The sequence below is a fragment of the Molothrus ater genome, chromosome 19, assembly GCF_012460135.2.
Source record: "Molothrus ater isolate BHLD 08-10-18 breed brown headed cowbird chromosome 19, BPBGC_Mater_1.1, whole genome shotgun sequence".
Classification (NCBI taxonomy): domain Eukaryota; kingdom Metazoa; phylum Chordata; class Aves; order Passeriformes; family Icteridae; genus Molothrus; species Molothrus ater.
In genome coordinates, this window is record NC_050496.2 from 1,016,573 (window position 1) to 1,034,686 (window position 18,114).

An 18,114-nucleotide genomic window follows, 5' to 3' on the forward strand; every position below is an offset into this window, starting at 1 on the left:
GAGTGCACTTTGCCACTGTAATAATCAATTTAATAACATGATTTAATTTTTTACTTTATAATTTATTTAATTTATAATTTAATAATATAAATTAATTTTATAATTAATTTAATAATTAATTTAATGCCAATTAAAAGAATCTGTGTTTTATTTTGTCCAGGCTAGAAAACGGAAAGTAGTTTGCCACTGTAACAATTAATTTAATAATATAATTTAATTTTTTACTTTATTTAATTAATTTAATTTATTTAATTTATAATTTAATTTATTTAATTTTATAATTTAATAATATAAATTAATTTTATAATTAATTTAATAATTAATTTAATGCCAATTAAAAGAATCTGTGTTTTATTTTGTCCAGGCTAGAAAACTGAACGTATAGTTTGCCACTGTAATAATTAATTTAATAATATAATTTAATTTTTTATTTTATAATTTATTTAACTTATAATTTAATTTATTTCATTTATAATTTATAATTTAATAATATAAATTAATTTTATAATTAATTTAATAATTGATTTAATGCCAGTTAAAAGAATCTGTTTTTTATTTTGTCCAGGCTAGAAAACTGAACGTATAGTTTGCCACTGTAATAATTAATTTAATAATATAATTCAATTTTTTACTTTATTTAATCTATTTAATTTATTATTTAATTTATTTACTTTATAATTTAATAATAGAAATTAATTTTATAACTAATTTAATAATTAATTTAATACCTATTAAAAGAATCTGTGTTTTGTTTTCTCCAGTCTGCAAAACTGAAAGTACAGTTTGCCACTAAGACCAGTTAAAATAATCCGTGTTTTGTTTTCTCCAGGCTGGAAAACTGGACCCACACCTGGTTCTAGATCAGCTCCGCTGCAATGGGGTTTTGGAAGGAATAAGGATTTGTCGGCAGGGATTCCCTAACAGGATCGTGTTCCAGGAATTCAGGCAGAGGTAACAGCAGCAGCAACAGCCTTTTCTGTTCTTAGGAGCCTTTTGAGTTCCTTATTAAATAATCAGAGACCCCACATTCCTCCCTTCTCTCCCAGCACAGCTCAAAGGGAATCAAAACCTGGTTGTGAGGCCTTGAATTTCGTGTGTTTACCTACTGCAGCTTATTCTGAAGGCAGTAGGCAAGGGAAACAATCCAAAATTGGCTGCTGGAAAAGCTTCCTGGAGGAATTCCCTAACTGTGCACTTGGTCACTGTAGTTTATACTATAAATCACTAAGTTTATGCTATAAATCACTAAGTTTATACTATAAATCACACTGTTCATTGCTGAGTGTAAAGGTGTTTTTTCATTTGCCTTCCAGGTATGAGATCCTCACTCCCAATGCAATTCCCAAAGGTTTCATGGATGGTAAGCAAGCCTGTGAGCGTATGGTAAGTGTTCATTGCTAAATATTGTCTAAACATTGGAAAATTCCCCATAATTGTCCTTTTCTTGGTGTAACAACAACACCCTTGCCTGTCTGTTCAGATCAGAGCCTTGGAGCTGGACCCCAACTTGTACAGAATTGGACAGAGCAAGATCTTCTTCCGAGCTGGAGTCCTGGCACACCTGGAGGAAGAGAGGGACCTGAAGATCACAGACATCATCATCTTCTTCCAGGCAGTGTGCAGGGGATACCTGGCCAGGAAGTGAGTGTACTCTGGCACTGGATCTTCCCTTGGCTCCTCTGATGGGGAGCTGTGCATTAAAACTTGAATTTCAGGAGAGATTTTCTGAGTGTGTTGCCTGAGGAACTGTAATTGTATCCTGGGTATTAAGAGGATTTTTGCCTGGGGAGAATTTGCACCTTCATTCCTTAACAATATCTCCTTTCCCTGCTCTTCCCTTTGTGGCACACACAGCCCTTTACAGTGGCTGCAAATTCATTTTCTCTCCTCCTGTCCCACTGGAGGTTCCTGGAAGTTTGTTGGAAAGCTGCTTTTGAAAAATTAAAGTAGCTAATCCATCCTGATTTTGTCCTTTTAAGAAAAAAAGCCTGTTGAGAGTAAGAGCAAACAGCGTTTTTAATTATTGGAAATGGTGAATGCAGCTCCTGCTCTGACACTATAGGAGCAAGAACTCATAAATTCAGTGTAGTTACTGAAACTTATAAATAAGCCTATTTATGGTCTGTAAGTGTTGTAGGGTTGGGTAACCTGAAAATTAAATGATGGTCAGCTGTATTTAACACATTTATTTATTTAACTTTTTGCTGTATTCAGGGCCTTTGCAAAGAAGCAGCAGCAGCTGAGTGCATTGAAAATCCTGCAGAGGAATTGTGCTGCATACTTGAAGCTGAGGCACTGGCAGTGGTGGAGAGTCTTCACCAAGGTTCCTTCTGTTCTGTCTTTTCTGTTTGATTCACCTGTAAATAGCTGAGTGCAGGCTCTCACATCTTCATGTCCCCCCTGTGCAGGTGAAGCCTCTTCTGCAGGTCACTCGTCAGGAAGAAGAGCTTCAAGCCAAGGACGAGGAGCTGATGAAGGTGAAAGAAAAACAGACAAAAGTGGAGGCAGAGCTTGAGGAAATGGAAAGGAAACATCAACAGGTTTGTGTCCAAGATCAGCTTTTGATAGGCAGGACAGGGATTGTGCTGTGTCCCATGTGAGGGAGCCTAAGAGGGTCAGGTGAGCTGATTCCCACGCTGCTGGAGTGTGGAATGGGAAGATACAGCCCTGGAATGTGGAATAGGGATGCAGAAACATCTTACCAAAACAAAACCTGATTTTGTGGCCTTCCCTGGTTTACAGGAGAAATTCAGTGGCAGTGTCATTCTGTGCCTGGGCTGGGCAGGCTGTGGGCAAACACTTGGGGCAGCTCTGCAGATCTTTGGTGGCTTTCTGTGCTGCCAAATATTGGTGAATAAAGGGAGAGCAGTTCCAGTGTCACCTGGAGAGACAAGGAGCTGATGGATGCACCTCAGTGGGTGGGGGCACCCCAGGGCTGGCAGGCAGTGCCTCCATTCCAGTGACAAGTGGCATCCTCAGGGATGGGGCCTGGGACTGGCCAGAAGTGCCAGGATCAGCCCATGGCACTGCCCTGCCACTCTGCAGGAAATGCTGCTGGATTCTGAGCTGGGGTCCTCTGGGCTGCTCCTAAAGCCTCTGGGTTTGGGATGTGGACAGGGGAGGCAGGAACTGGAGCACAGCATGGCCTTGAAGTAGCTCTGTGGCTGTCACAGGTGTAATCTCTGACCAGAGTCTCTGAAGTGCCATTTTTAAAGCTTCGCTGCCTTTTGTATTTGCAGGTGCTGGAGGAGAAGAACATCCTTGCAGAGCAGCTCCAGGCTGAGACAGAGCTCTTTGCAGAGGCTGAGGAGATGAGGGCTCGCCTGGCTGCCAAAAAGCAAGAGTTGGAAGAAATTCTCCATGATCTGGAGTCCAGGGTTGAGGAGGAGGAGGAAAGAAACCAAATATTGCAGAATGAGAAGAAGAAGATGCAGGGCCACATCCAGGTATGGCTCTCAGTGACTGGAGGTGGGAAGTGGGATGGGGAAGCTCCCTCAGCTTCTCTGCAGGACAGAGGAATTTGGCTCCTAAGTGGAATAAAATGATTTCTCTTCTCTTCTCTCTTCTCTTCTCATGGTGTAACTTGTGAGAGAAATGTTCCTTTTGGACTGAAATCCAGGGAACATCATGAAGGAAATGACTCCTTTGACTTCACTAAGACAATGTCATTTCCTCCAGCTTACTTGATTTGAGGTGTTTTTGAAAATCAGATTATTTAGATGCTTTCTTTTAAATGATGGTGGCCCTGAAAAAGGGAGTAGCTGAGAACTTACCTGCCTTTAAAAATATTAAAAGTAATTGAAGAGGAATAAACTCCACTTCTCACAGCTTTTGATGCAATTTAAAAATGTCTATTAATCATATTTAAATGAATCATGTTTAAACCCTCAGGAGCACAGGGCATTATTGCTTTTTAGCTCTTTGTGTCAATAAGTGGACTGGCTCAGCTGTGGTACTGAAATAAGGAGGGGTGTTTCCTGTGGAATCTCTTCTCAGATCCTGGTGGTTTTCCACCAGGTGCCCCATTCAGGTGCAGTGTGCTGGGAAGCCTCTGACCAATCAGCCTGGTCTGACTGGCTGTCATTAATTACAGATTTTTTATTTTATAGTTGGAATTAGGAAGGTGAAGCCTGTGGCAGTGAGTTTGTTTTCCCTAGAGAGCACATTTCACCCAAAGCTGGAATCCAGAGCATCAAAAATTCCATGTGCATCCCATGGCCCTTCATTGCTCACCTGATCATTGATCCTGTGAATGAATCTAGCAAAGCAAATGGGGGTTTGCTGTGTGTTAGGGCAAGAGGCTTTTCAAAATAACCCATCTTTGTCACTAAGTTAACAAAACCCAAGTTACCACCTGGATAACCTGGAAAATGCTCAGATGCAGCTGTCTCTGTTCCAGGACCTGGAGGAGCAGCTCGATGAGGAGGAGGGAGCTCGGCAGAAGCTGCAGCTTGAAAAAGTGACAGCTGAAGCAAAGATCAAGAAGATGGAGGAGGAGATCCTGCTGTTGGAGGACCAAAATTCCAAATTTCTGAAGGTGGGAGCAGTGTGCAGGGTGGAGGAGCCTTTGGGTGTGAGACACTGGGGATGAGCTTGGCTGGCATTCCAGAGGGAGTTTGTCATGCACTCTTCCCAGTTTCATGGCTCTCCCAAATCTTAGAGCTGGAAAAATGGTTTGTAGCTGCCATTGTTCTCTGCAAACAGATTTCCAGTGCTGTCCTAAAGCCAGGTGTGCTGAATTTCAGGTCTCTCTTGGAAAATAAGTGTTCATGGTTCCAAACAGTTCCAGTTGATCCTTGATACTGACAATCACTTGAAATAAAATCTGTGTTAGAAATAAAATGTGTAATAGAAGCTTGTGCTGTCTGACAGCCTCTGTGGGTTCTGTACATTCCTCTATTTCCACTGCTCAGGGACTGTGGAAGCTGTGTTGAAGTTATTTTAAAGTTATTTTCCCTCCCCTCTCTCCTCCCCAGGAAAAGAAGCTGATGGAAGATAGGATTGCTGAGTGCTCTTCTCAGCTGGCTGAAGAAGAAGAAAAAGCCAAAAACTTGGCCAAGCTGAAGAACAAGCAGGAGATGATGATCACTGATTTGGAAGGTCTGGAATGGCCTGGGGGCAGCCAGGGGGGGTGGATCCCCTGGACAGGGTCTGCTGGGCAGAGCCACAGCTGCTGCTCCTGGGGAAACCTGTGTCTGGCAGGGCTTGCTGCCCCTGCCTGCTCAGTCTCTCTCCTGCTCAACTCGTCAGGGTTTCAGTTTTGAGAATCCATGTCCTTTGTAGACACAGGAATTCCTGCTCTTGCCTGTGTCCATTAGCACCAAGGGAAAACATCCTGGCTCCTGGAAGCTTCTCCCACTTCCCTCTCACTCCACAGCAGCGTGTTCCTGCAGGAATGGCAGCAGGCACTCTTTAGGCTTCCAGGGTTGTGTTTCAATAAGCAAATCTCAATTGTTTTGCTTTTCTTATTATTTATCTTCATTATATTTAGAGATATATTTTATTTTATAGTGTTTTATTTTATTGAGCAGCCTGCTCTGGTGGAAGGTGTCCTGCCCAAGGAATGATCTGAGCTTTAAGGTCTCCTATGACCCAAACCATTCCATGATTCCACCTAAAATGGTTCCATTCCTTTAGCCATTTATTCCTGGTTGTTTTGCCAGTGTTGTCACAAGTTAAACCTGCCCCATATGCAACCCTTCTTGATTTTGTGCTGTTTTATTTTAATTACTATAGATACTGCACAACATTAATGAGCTGCCAAGTCAAAGTTGCAAAATAACAGAGAAAGTTGTTCTCTGAGCCCTAATTTGGGAATGGTTCTTGCACTTGGAGTGTTGGGACCTGTCTTGGTGCATATTTTGAGGCTGATGTGCTTCTGGAAGGAGGTCAGAGCTTTACCTTATCTGTGCAGGCAGGTGTTGAGCTGGCAGGGGGAGCAGTGATTGATGAGCCTTGTCTTTAACTGTTGCATCCAGAGACTTAAAGGTGGGTCTAAGTAAGCTTTACTCACTGGAAAATAATGCTGGAGTAGCTCTGTGCTTAAATCAGGACTAGGAACTTGACAGATGTGTTTGGTTACAGAGCCAGTCCAAGACTGATGGCCTTAGAAGGGGAAATTAAAGCTTATATTTAAGGCATGCAATGTCTTGGCTAGGAAAGCAGAGTAAAATGATATTTACTCTTGGAGATGACTCAAGAAGCCATTAATGTCTCTCTGCTAGAGTCTTGGCACTGCTAGGCACTGATATTTGGGGAAAAAAAAATTAATTCAGTTTGCTGGGAACTCTCTCAATTACAAAATTGAGTCTTGTGACACTGCTGTCAGTGTCACTCACCAGGAACTTCATGTAAAAACAGAGGGGAAAGCACAAATCTTTGGGAATGTGAAACTGCTTGGAGAAAAGCAGAGTTACCTTAGGTTGTCTGGAAAACCCCAAACAGCCCAGGGTGGCCCTGAGGTGGTTCCTGAGCAGGGCTCCCTTTCCATCCTGTCCAGAAGGAGCTTTGGGAAGGCTGTGAGGGAAATCTGCACTGAGGAGCCACAAGGGATTGAACAAGGGAATGAACTCCTGCTGTCCCTCAGAATTGTACATTTGTGCCATTGATGCCCTTAGAACTGGGCTGAGGCTGTGAATATAATATAATATAATATAATATAATATAATATAATATAATATAATATAATATAATATAATATAATATAATATAATATAATATAATATAATATAATATAATATAATATAATATAATATAATATAATATAATATAATATCTGTACTAAAACTATACTAAAGAAAGAGAAAGGATACATCAGAAGGCTGAACAAGAATGAATAATAAAATCTCACAACTGACTCTTCAGAATCTGACACAGCTGGTGGTGATTGGTCATTAAGTAAAAACAATTTACATGAAACCAATCAAACATGCACCTGTTGGTAAGCAATGTCCAGACCACATTCCAAAGCAGCCAAACACAGGAGAAGCAATCAGATCATTATTATTTACATTTTTCTCTGAGGCTTCTCAGCTTCCCAGAAGAAGAAATCCCGCAAAGGGATTTTTCAGAAAATGTCCCAGTGACAGCTGAGGTTGCTGTGCCTTGCTGGGGGTGCCTGTCCCAAAATGCTCCTCAGGGCTGACTGCCCCAGCTGCTCCATAAATCCCTGGGAGGGAGGGAGCTCTCAGGGCTGCAGGGTTTTCCTAAAAATGGATGGGGTGTGATTAAACTGCACAGACTCTTGTAAAATGGTTTATTCCAGTTTACTTTAAGCTATGCCATTTTCCAGCAGATTTTTAGAGTCTGGCCTGGCCCTCCCAAAGCCATGCAATTGTTCCAGCCCACAGTTTATCTTCTTTTTTGGGTGCTGATGTCTGGGATTATCTGGCCTAACAGCTCAAGCTGCTCTGTCAGATCCCACTCCTTATTTTCTACCAAGATGTTTCTGTTGCCTCATCTCAAACTATTCACAGTTGTCAGAGACTTTCCCTGACTTTCTGACTAAGTCATGCAGTTCTCCTTTGCTATTTCATTTTCCTGCAGGCTGGAGAAAGAACTGAGGCAGCATAAATTAAACTTCCCACCCTTCCTGCCACCCCAGAGTCCCTGAGGGTGACAAGAGGGACAATTCCACAGGAATTTAATTCTGTGCTTCCTTTAGAACGCCTGAAAAAGGAGGAGAAGACCCGCCAGGAGCTGGAAAAAGCGAAAAGAAAACTGGATGGGGAAACTACAGACCTGCAGGACCAAATAGCTGAGCTGCAAGCGCAGATTGAGGAGCTGAAGATCCAGCTGGCCAAGAAGGAGGAGGAGCTGCAGGCTGCTGTGGCCAGGTCAGAGTGGGCCAAAGCTGCTCCCCCAAAGTGAATTTCCCCTGGCCACAGTCAGGGCTGGGATCCTGCAACAGCAGCCAGCCCTGGAGCCCTGTGCTGAGCACAGAAATGGAAAATTCACAGAGATTCAGGGATCCCTCAGCATCTTGGCTCTGCAAACCTGTGCAAAGGAGAAGTTTCATGTGGTGTAACAGTGTTTGGGCTCTGGGAGCTTTTTTAATCTCCCAAATTCGGCCTCAGAAGGGAAAAATGTGTATTTCTCAGTGGGTATAAACAAAGTGCTGGGCAGCACAGACTTTATCTGGGTTTGTGTGATACTCCTGCAGTCCCATGTTGTGCTGAACGCCACCTGGAGTTTTTAAGTATAATTTTGCAGGAAGAGAAAATTTTACAGATGGAACATTTCTGGGGCAGTGTTGAGATCTACAGAATTGGAATACCTGACTGTAAACAAAAGCTTGACAATCCTGGTAGTGCACCTTGGTTTCATCTGTGGTACCTTTCATCCATCCCTGCAGGTGTCCAGGCTGGACAGGGCTTGGAGCAACCTGGGATGGTGGAAGGTGTCCCAGCCCATGAAGGGTGGGAGTTTGAGATGTTTAAAGCTCCAAGCCAGCCATTCTATAAATGTTGATATTTATTTTGTTCCAGTGGCAGAGTTCAGCTGTGTTTGTAGCTCATTTAAGCAGGAGGGTCTGAGGAGGTGCAGCCCCAGTAAGTGTGGTGCCTGTTTGACAGGGGGGATGAGGAGGCAGTGCAGAAGAACAATGCCCTGAAGGTGATCAGGGAGCTGCAGGCTCAGATTGCAGAGCTCCAGGAGGATCTGGAGTCTGAGAAGGCATCGAGGAACAAGGCAGAAAAGCAGAAAAGGGATCTGAGTGAAGAGCTGGAGGCCTTGAAAACTGAACTGGAAGATACTTTGGACACCACTGCAGCACAGCAAGAGCTGAGGTAGGGTCAGGGTCTGTGTAAGAAAGCAGCACTGAAATTCAGCTGTGATTTATAAAAGCTGAAATGCTGATTCTTGGGTGACCCTTTGTGCTTCCTCCAGGACAAAGAGAGAGCAGGAGGTGGCTGAACTGAAGAAAGCAATTGAGGAGGAAACCAAAAACCACGAAGCCCAGATCCAGGAGATCAGGCAGAGGCATGCCACTGCCCTGGAGGAGCTCTCTGAGCAGCTTGAACAGGCCAAAAGGGTGAGAGGAAAAGGAGCTTTGTGCTTCAGGGGTTGTTATAATTACCATGGGCAGCATGGTTCCTTCCAGGAGACCTGAGCTGAGCTTTCCATCGCCACAGAGCTCAGCTGGCCTCTAAAAATCCACCCCAGCTGCTGAGATTTCTCATGTTGGTTTGACAGTGTCCTCAGTGCTGTGTGACCAGCAGCAGGAGGCACAGGTGGATCACAGCTCCTGGTCTTGTTCAGAAGGAGAATTATTCCAAAAAAAAGAAGTGTCTGGTTTTTGAAATTACACCTGGGGTGATTCACAAACGTGTGTGTGGGCAGTTCCTATCCTGTGGTGATGTTTTCATGTATTGTGAATACTGCACAAGCTTCCTTAGTATTCTAAATTAAGTGGCAGATGTAGCAGTTAAACTATGATTTTCACCAGCTTTATTCACCTGAAAATCTTCTGCATGTCTTCTGCTCCTTATTCAATAAATACTCTCAATAAGAGCATGAAAAGATGGAAAGATACCCTGCAATCTGAAACAAAGCTCCTGTGACAAGATGGTGTCAGCTCTGGGGATGTAGCAGAAATGACACTTAAACATCCCTGTGCCAGGGATTGCTTTGGGAAAGGCTTCTGACAAATGTCAGTGCAGTGCTGAGAATTGCTTTGTTCTGCACTTCCAGGCTGCTCTGCCCACTCAAATCAGGGCAGCCTTGGTTCATATCTTCCCTTTATTTCTGTGAGATGAGCCATGCTGAGCTGTTAATGGGCACATTCCTTCCTCCTTGCAGTGCTACCAAAACAGTCATTTCCAGGGCTGCCATCCCAGTCCTGCCCTGCTGCTCCTCACCCTCACCTGGGGCAGAGCAGCCTGGGTTCCCCAGCCTTTGCTGGCACCCAGAATGTTCCACAGCAGCGTCTCACACACTGCTGGGCTCCTGCCTTCTCTCTGAGCGTGGAAACCGATCTGCACAATCGTCTGTAGCTGGAAACAGTCACCTGCACCACAGAGCTGAACTTCTGCCCTTTTGTCTTCCCCAGTTCAAAGCAAACCTTGAAAAGAACAAGCAAGGCTTGGAGTCTGACAACAAGGAGCTGGCCTGTGAGGTGAAGGTGCTGCAGCAGGTCAAGGCAGAGTCTGAGCACAAGAGGAAGAAACTCGATGCTCAGGTGCAGGAGCTGACTGCAAAGGTGTCAGAAGGGGAGAGGCTCAGGGTGGAGCTGGCTGAGAAGGCAAATAAGCTGCAGGTAAGGCTCTGGAAGTGCTAAAATCCTGGAAAACCATGTGCAGAAATGGCCTGGTGTGGGAGGTGAACTCAGCAAGGGCTCTCAGGGACCTGGGAGGCCTCAAAGGGCTGCTCTGACATCATTCTGGTCTGTGTGACATCAGTTCTGACTGTGTGACATCAATCTGACTGTGTGACATCAGTCCTGAACTGTGTGACATCAGTCCTGGGCTGTGTGACATCAGTCCTGAACTGTGTGACATCAGTCCTGGGCTGTGTGACATCAGTCCTGACTGTGTGACATCAGTCCTGGGCTGTGTGACATCAGTCCTGGTCTATGTGACATCAGTCCTGGGCTGTGTGACATCAGTCCTGAACTGTGTGACATCATTCCTGGGCTGTGTGACATCATTCCTGAACTGTGTGACATCAGTCCTGGGCTGTGTGACATCAGTCCTGGTCTGTGTGACATCAATCCTGGGCAGTGTGACATCAATTCTGAACTGTGTGACATCATTCCTGGGCTGCTCTGACATCAGTCCTGGGCTGTGTGACATCAGTCCTGGGCTGTGTGACATCAGTCCTGGGCAGTGTGACATCAGTCCTGGGCTGTGTGACATCAGTCCTGGTCCATGTGACATCAGTCCTGGGCAGTGTGACATCAGTCCTGGGCTGTGTGAGAGTTGCAGTGGCTTTGGAGGGTTTGCCTTGGCTGGGAACTGAGCAGATTGGGCTCAGCTTTTCCATAGGGATGAACAAAACTTGGTGGTGGCCTCGGGTTTGGTTTGGTGCTGCAGGCTGGGAGCCTGGCAGGGAGGGGGTGCAAGCACAGCCCCATTCTTGTGGGAAATGGAGCAGAGGCAAAATGCAGCCATGGCTGACGCTGAGCCCAGCAATGAGGGCTTCAGGTAAATGCAGGGAGCACTTCCAGCAGGAATGGCCCAGCTCTCTGGGGGAAGCTTTCAGGCTGTCTCTCAGGGTATATGAAAGCAGTGTAGCCCAAAACAATGAGCTGGCACCTGGCAGTGCCCTTTTCTCTTGCAGTGATGCTTCAGACCCAGCTGCCACCCTGATGATCCCTGAATTAATGCTTGCATGAAATATCTGGTCCTGGAATTAAAAATGGCATGAAAGTGTGAATGCAGGGCTCAGAGCAAAGTGCTGAATATCAGAGCTCAATAGCCTGGCTCTGGTTTTGGTACTGCACTTCAGGACTGACATTCAGTTTCCTTTTCTGTGGCCAGACCTCAGTGGTTTGAGCTTGCTGCCTCCCTCTGTTGGGCTCTGTGCCTGGAGTTTGCTGGGGTTCTGTGCTGTGCAGCTCCAGCCCCAGTGGGGTTTGGGCTGAGCCCTCACCTCTGTGCTGCTTGCCTTGCAGAATGAGCTGGACAATGTCTCCAGTCTGCTGGAGGAGGCAGAGAAGAAAGGGATCAAGTTCGCCAAGGATGCAGCCAGCCTGGAATCCCAGCTCCAGGATACACAGGTGTGTGTGCAGCAGAGCTGGGCTGGCCATGGAGCTCTGCTCCTCAGGGAGGTGCTGCTGCTGACAGAAAACACATTTTCATTCATGCTTTGGGAAGTCCCCTGGGCAGAAGCTGAATTTCCTGTTCAGCCCGGGGAAATGGGATGGATTGGGATGGCTCAGCCACGTGGGGAACCAAGTTTTCATTACCTGAGCTTCACTTCCTGAGAGTTTGTGGTTCTGGTTTATGTCTTTGTCTCTGAGGGAGATAAGAATCAAATAAAAAACCCTTTCCAGGCAGAATTTAATGTCAATATCCTTGGGATATATGAGGAACAACAGTCTTCTGCTGACAGCTTCAAATTCTTACAGCTCGAGTTCAAACTGTCAGGTTTTGGTTCTTAATTAAGAAAATGCGGCTTTCTGCAGATATTCATCACTTCAATACATTTTACCTTGCCTGTATTAAAGTTCTAATGGTGGCCACTTAACTGTGGATAATGTTAACCACAACTGGAGGGGTTTCTAGGGAGCAGGATGTGGGTTACCCCTTCCATTACTTTGTTATGACAGAAGTTTCCACCTTTAAGGTGACCTTTATATTTAAACAATGCAGAAAACCTGGAAGCATGCTGCCATTGCAGGATTCGTTGCTCCATGTTCTTCCCAGGTGGTTTTTAATAGGTGCTCTGTGCTTATCTGAAAAAAGAAAAAATACATTTTGGAGGTGACTTCTGGGCTAGTCCCTTGAAAGATGGGAAAGTATCATCCCTTAATTTCTGGAACAGACTCTGGCAGGGGTTCCCTGACCAGAAATCTGCTTTATGAAGGTTTAAGTGTGCCCAAAATGAATGGTCAGTGGCCTTTTGAGAACCCAAACAACAGATGTCTTCATAAAGCATGTCCCTGTCCCCAAATCTGAGGGAAGCTAAACCTGGGGGTCCCCCTGTGGGGGTTTGGGAGCACACTCAGCCCTGCCCGTGCTGTGTCCCAGGAGCTGCTCCAGGAGGAGACCCGCCAGAAGCTCAACCTCAGCAGCAGGATCAGGCAGCTGGAGGAGGAGAAGAACAACCTGCAGGAGCAGCAGGAGGAGGAGGAGGAGGCCAGGAAGAACCTGGAGAAGCAGATGCTGGCCCTGCAGGCCCAGGTAGGCTGCTGGGAGTGGCAGCCCCTGTGTGAGGAGCTGTCCCAAGCTGTGTCCCAGAGCTTTGGGGGACACATCCTGGCACTTCCACGGTGCTGGAGCAGATTTTGGAGCCAGGTTCCCACTGCAGTAATTATTCTGTGTGCCCTGACCTGTGATGGGCAGGGCTGGGGCCTCTGAGAGCCTGGGAACTGCCAGGTTTGTGTTCCCTTAGCTTGCAGGAACTGCTCCTGCTGCTGCACTCTGCCCCTGTGCTCCCTCTGGGGATGCTCTAAGGGACTCCACTCGCTCTTGTTGAATTCCAGTTGGCCGAGGCCAAGAAGAAGGTGGATGATGACTTGGGAACCATTGAGGGGCTGGAGGAGACCAAGAAGAAGCTGCTGAAGGACATGGAGTCCCTGAGCCAGCGCCTGGAGGAGAAGGCTCTGGCCTATGACAAGCTGGAGAAGACCAAGAACCGCCTGCAGCAGGAGCTGGATGACCTGATGGTGGACCTGGACCACCAGCGCCAGATCGTCTCCAACCTGGAGAAGAAGCAGAAGAAGTTTGATCAGGTACTGCAGCCTCCTGCCACCTGCCTGGCTTTCCAGGGGTTTTCAGTGGCACCTCGTTATTGCTGCTGAGCCTTGTGGGAAGGAGGGCCTGGCTGCTGTGCTTGGTTATTGGTAAATCTGTGAGCAGCTGGCCTTTGCTAGGAGCAGCCTGTCACCCCCAGTTCTGTGAGCCAAATGCCATCCCTGAGGCTTGCTAGAGCAAGTGATCAGCTCTTCATGTAGGAAAAGAGAATTGTGCTGGAACAAAACCTTTAGAGTTTTATTGCAATCCCTCAAGGCAGACTAAAAAAGGATCTGATAGATGGGAGCGGTATGAAACTCGAGTCTTGATGAGTGGCTTGCTTTCCTCCTCTCATCCCAGAGCAGCTGTAGCTGTTCCCTTACTGGCACTTTGATCTCAGCTCCTGAGGGCCAGTTAAACTCAGAGCATGAACCTCTTCCTGGGTAGAACACCTGAGGCAGGGAGGACCTGGCTGTGGAGCTCAGGAGATGGATTCATTGTTTCTCATGTCCAGATGCTGGCAGAAGAAAAGAACATTTCTGCCAGGTATGCAGAGGAGCGGGACCGTGCTGAGGCAGAGGCCAGGGAGAAGGAAACCAAAGCCCTGTCCCTGGCCAGGGCCCTGGAGGAGGCCCTGGAAGCCAAGGAGGAATTTGAGAGGCAGAACAAGCAGCTGCGTGCAGATATGGAAGACTTGATGAGCTCCAAAGATGATGTGGGCAAAAATGTGAGTATGGTTCCACAGGCTGTGGAATAGCAGGGAAATCTCCCTGCTGGAGAAGGGGCTGTGTGCTGCTGTTCACAGGGGTCCCAGGACAAAGGAAGAGGGGAGAGTCTTGACTCCATGTTTCAGAAGGCTGATTTACTATTTTATTATATATACATTATATTACAACTATACTAAAAGAATAGAAGAAAGGATTTCATCAGAAGGCTTGAAAGGAAAGGAAAAGAATGAGAATAAAATCTTGTGACTCGGACAGAGAGTCTGAGCCAGCTGGGCTGTGATTTGCCATTAATTAGAAACAACCACATGAGCCCAATCCCAGCTGCACCTGTTGCATCCCACAGCAGCAGATAACCATTGGTTCCATTTTGTTCCTGAGGCCTCTCATCTTCTCAGGAGGAAAATCCTGGCAAAAGGAGTTTTCATAAAGTATCATGGCTCCATGGCTGTGCACCAGAGCAGAGCTTTCTGCAGCTCACCCAGAATGCAGGAGGAATTAATGCCCAGCATAATTGTTAACATCTTCAAAAGCTGTATTCTCACCCTCATGGAGACCCCAGATACCAGTTTTGTACTTTTGGGTCAGTGGGCTGGAACTGCAATCAGCCAGAGCTGGTTTTGTGTTGCAGCTGTGACAGATCAGGGCAGCCACTCCCCATTTTTGTGTTGCTGGGTGTATTTATTGTGTGTAAATGAGGGATAATGGGGATTTCTGTTGCCTTTGGTCAAGCTGAGTTGCAGGACACGTTGGACCAAAGGCAGAGCAGAGCTGTGACCCCTCAGTGTCCTCCCCCCTGCTCCCAGCTGAGGCAAAGGGCCCAGGGGCAGCCACTGCCCTCCCTGCTCTCAGAGCTGCTGCTGGGACAGCTCTGAGCAGAGTTTGTGCTGCAGGTCCACGAGCTGGAGAAGTCCAAGAGAACCCTGGAGCAGCAGGTGGAGGAGATGAGGACTCAGCTGGAGGAGCTGGAGGATGAACTGCAGGCCACAGAAGATGCCAAGCTCCGTCTGGAGGTGAACATGCAGGCCATGAAGGCCCAGTTTGACAGAGATCTGCAAGCCAGAGATGAGCAGAACGAGGAGAAGAAGAGGATGCTGGTGAAACAAGTACGTGTGTTTTACTCTGTGTTGTAGGCAGGAGGGGAGGAAGGGCTTTGAGCACAATTCTGGGCCTCTGTGCTTCCAGAAAAATAAACCCTTTTGCTTAAAGACTCCGTCCAGTGGAAACCCCAAACCCACAGCATTTTTACAAACCATAAATAGTTCTGGCTGGGGGTGCCCACTGTCCCCAGGCAGGGTCAGGTGGTGATGGTGGCCTCCAAAGCCACTCCAGGAGTTTGGTTGTTGCTGCCTGAGTGTGTTCCCAGGACAGGGATACCTCAGCTGCATTTTCAAGCCCATCCTATTTGATGTCCAGGAACAAATCCACGGATGCTGAGATAGATTTTTAACGGTTTCCTAAATGCAAATCATGGCAGAGCTTCCAAGTTTCCAGACTTGAGAATTCTGGGAACACAGAAATCAGAAGAGCCTCAAGAAATGCCTTTAGGGGACAAAGTTGCTGTTACCTGGACTGGACAAGAGCTCCTGACCTTGCACTGGGAGGGAGATTTGCTTCAAAACAGAATATTCTTTCATGCTGGTAACCTGTGGCACCTGTGGCATTTCTGGCTCAGTTTGCTTTTGCATAGGTTTGGCTCAGCCCATGGTGCCTGGCTGCTCACACATTCTTGTTTTGTTTTATTTTGGGAAGAGAAGTTGTTGGTGTATAAGTGCCAGTAACAGGCTGTTCAAAGGGAATGGCTTCATTGTTGTCTGGAGACAATGAGGTGATTCTGCTTCTTATTTTGCATCAGAGTTAGCTCCATCTGCCCTGGAGCCATCCCTGGGGTGGATGGCAGGGGTGGGCAGGAGGCTGAGATGGAAAGCTCCAGAAGCTGAGTCCCTTCCTGGGATTTCCCTTGTGCTCAGTGCACAGATCTCTGATCCATTGGGGACCTGGCCTTGCCCTGTGCCCTGCCCTGGGTGCCCTGGGTGCCAGCCTGGCCCTGTCTGGTGCTGATGCTGGCGCTGCCCCCGTGCCAGGTGCGGGAGCTGGAGGCAGAGCTGGAGGACGAGCGCAAGCAGCGCGCCCTGGCCGTGGCAGCCAAGAAGAAACTGGAGATGGACCTGAAGGACCTGGAGGGGCAGATTGAGGCTGCAAACAAGGCTCGGGATGAAGCCATCAAACAGCTCAGGAAGCTCCAGGTAGGCACAGCTGGTCAGGGAGCTGGGGTCTGTCCTGGGGGCTGCCCAGGGGCTGCTGCCATTCAGTGCAGCTGCAGCTGAGGCCAGGGGGAGAATCAGACTCCACTGATGGGTCTGAGAGTGCCCAACCTGGATTTATCCTCTAGGCAAAACTCATCCCTTTATAGAATCACAGGATGGTTTGGGTTGGAAAAGACGCTGAAGCTAATCTTGTTCCACACTCCCCTGCCACAAAACCACCTTCCACATCCCTGGCAGTGCCCAGGGCCAGGCTGGACAGGGCTTGGAGCAACCTGAGCTACTGGAAGGTGTCCCTGCCATGGCAAGGGTGGCACTTGATGATAATTAAGGGCCCTCCCAGCTCAGGTCATTCTAAGATTCCACTCTGTAATTCAGTGGACTGCTTGAAGTCTTGGAATGTGACATTTCTGACCAGGCATTGAGGGGTGGAAAGATGAGAGAATGAAATTTTAGAATACAGAAGAACTGGAAATGCCTTTCAGTGGAATGAAGCCACTTTGGGAGAACAGCCTTATCTCTTAGAGGCTGAAATGCCCAGAGCTGGAATGGATCTTGTGATTGTCCTGGTGCAGCCTGGCCGTGCCTCACCCTGCTCTCCACCTGCAGGCTCAGATGAAGGACTACCAGCGGGAGCTGGAAGAGGCCCGAGCATCCAGGGACGAGATCTTTGCCCAGTCCAAAGAGAGTGAGAAGAAGCTCAAAAGTCTTGAAGCAGAAATACTCCAGCTCCAAGAGGTGAGGTGGAAATCCAAGTGATTTTTCTTGTCCCTGTGCCTCTCCTGTCTGCTTCAGCTGCAGGGCAAGGCTTGCAGCAGTTGCCCAGACTCACCACACTTCCCTTGGAGCCTTCACAGATAACCTGGCACTGCCTGGAGCTTCTCCAGGTGGACTAGGGTGGCCTTCAGACCTCAGCGTGGCACTTGCAGAGCATTTCATTGTCCTTAAGAAATGCCTGAGTGTTTCTGCCACTTAAAGCAGATGTATAATCTGAGGTTCAGTGTTGTGTATGCTGTTGTGCTGAAGCTTTTTAATTTTTATTCTCTTCTTGTCTTCATGCTGAGAACTCTGTGACAACCTAAAACATTTGCTTAATATAGCACCTACTTTACACTGACTGTGTCTATGAGAGCATGGGGCACAGTGGTTTCTCCTGTTGCTGAGGGTTTGGGAGTTACTGATTTTCACAGATTTTTTTTCCCTTTGCTTTGGGTGGGGAACATTTCAGGGGCAGGGAGAAGTAACTGCCCTGCAGTCCCAGGGCAGTGAGGGAGCATCCACCTGACGTGTCCTGCTGCCTTATCCATCAAACCCCGGGGATATCCCAGTTCACAGCATCTCCCAGGGGCTGTTGGAGGCTGTGTCCCAGAGGCTGGGGGGCTCCTGGGGCTGCCCTGACTCTTTCCCCCCCGGCAGGAGTTTGCGGCGTCGGAGCGCGCGCGGCGGCACGCGGAGCAGGAGCGCGACGAGCTGGCGGACGAGATCGCCAACAGCGCCTCTGGGAAGTGAGTCAGGCGGGGCTGGGGCAGGGAAGGGCCTGAGCTGGGCCAGGATGGAGCTCAGGGAAAGGTCCCTCCCCCGGAGGGTGCCGGGCACTGCCCAGGCTCCCAGAGAACGGCCCCGAGGCTGCCAGAGCTCCAGGAGCGTTTGTGCTGCCAGGGTGGGAGCGTTGGGGCGTCTGTGCAGGGACAGGAGCTGGATCCCTGTGGGTCCCTTCCAGCTCAGGAGATG

The 18,114-nt window shown here is 47.6% G+C and overlaps 1 protein-coding gene across 2 annotated transcripts in view; it reads left to right on the forward strand.

The window, feature by feature from the left end:
* The window catches only part of MYH10 (myosin heavy chain 10), an 88,884-nt gene that overhangs the window by 65,811 nt on the left and 4,959 nt on the right, over nucleotides 1-18,114 (forward strand). For both annotated transcript variants that reach the window (XM_036394334.2, XM_054516833.1), the window contains 20 exons: nucleotides 830-951; nucleotides 1,314-1,383; nucleotides 1,481-1,641; nucleotides 2,215-2,323; nucleotides 2,409-2,540; nucleotides 3,240-3,446; nucleotides 4,400-4,537; nucleotides 4,977-5,100; nucleotides 7,664-7,835; nucleotides 8,574-8,786; nucleotides 8,887-9,031; nucleotides 10,049-10,255; nucleotides 11,612-11,716; nucleotides 12,690-12,842; nucleotides 13,145-13,393; nucleotides 13,909-14,121; nucleotides 15,013-15,225; nucleotides 16,204-16,365; nucleotides 16,993-17,121; nucleotides 17,800-17,888. In XM_036394334.2, the coding sequence (XP_036250227.1) occupies nucleotides 830-951; nucleotides 1,314-1,383; nucleotides 1,481-1,641; nucleotides 2,215-2,323; nucleotides 2,409-2,540; nucleotides 3,240-3,446; nucleotides 4,400-4,537; nucleotides 4,977-5,100; nucleotides 7,664-7,835; nucleotides 8,574-8,786; nucleotides 8,887-9,031; nucleotides 10,049-10,255; nucleotides 11,612-11,716; nucleotides 12,690-12,842; nucleotides 13,145-13,393; nucleotides 13,909-14,121; nucleotides 15,013-15,225; nucleotides 16,204-16,365; nucleotides 16,993-17,121; nucleotides 17,800-17,888 (3,113 nt within the window). The remainder of the gene's footprint in view (nucleotides 1-829; nucleotides 952-1,313; nucleotides 1,384-1,480; nucleotides 1,642-2,214; nucleotides 2,324-2,408; nucleotides 2,541-3,239; nucleotides 3,447-4,399; nucleotides 4,538-4,976; nucleotides 5,101-7,663; nucleotides 7,836-8,573; nucleotides 8,787-8,886; nucleotides 9,032-10,048; nucleotides 10,256-11,611; nucleotides 11,717-12,689; nucleotides 12,843-13,144; nucleotides 13,394-13,908; nucleotides 14,122-15,012; nucleotides 15,226-16,203; nucleotides 16,366-16,992; nucleotides 17,122-17,799; nucleotides 17,889-18,114) is intronic.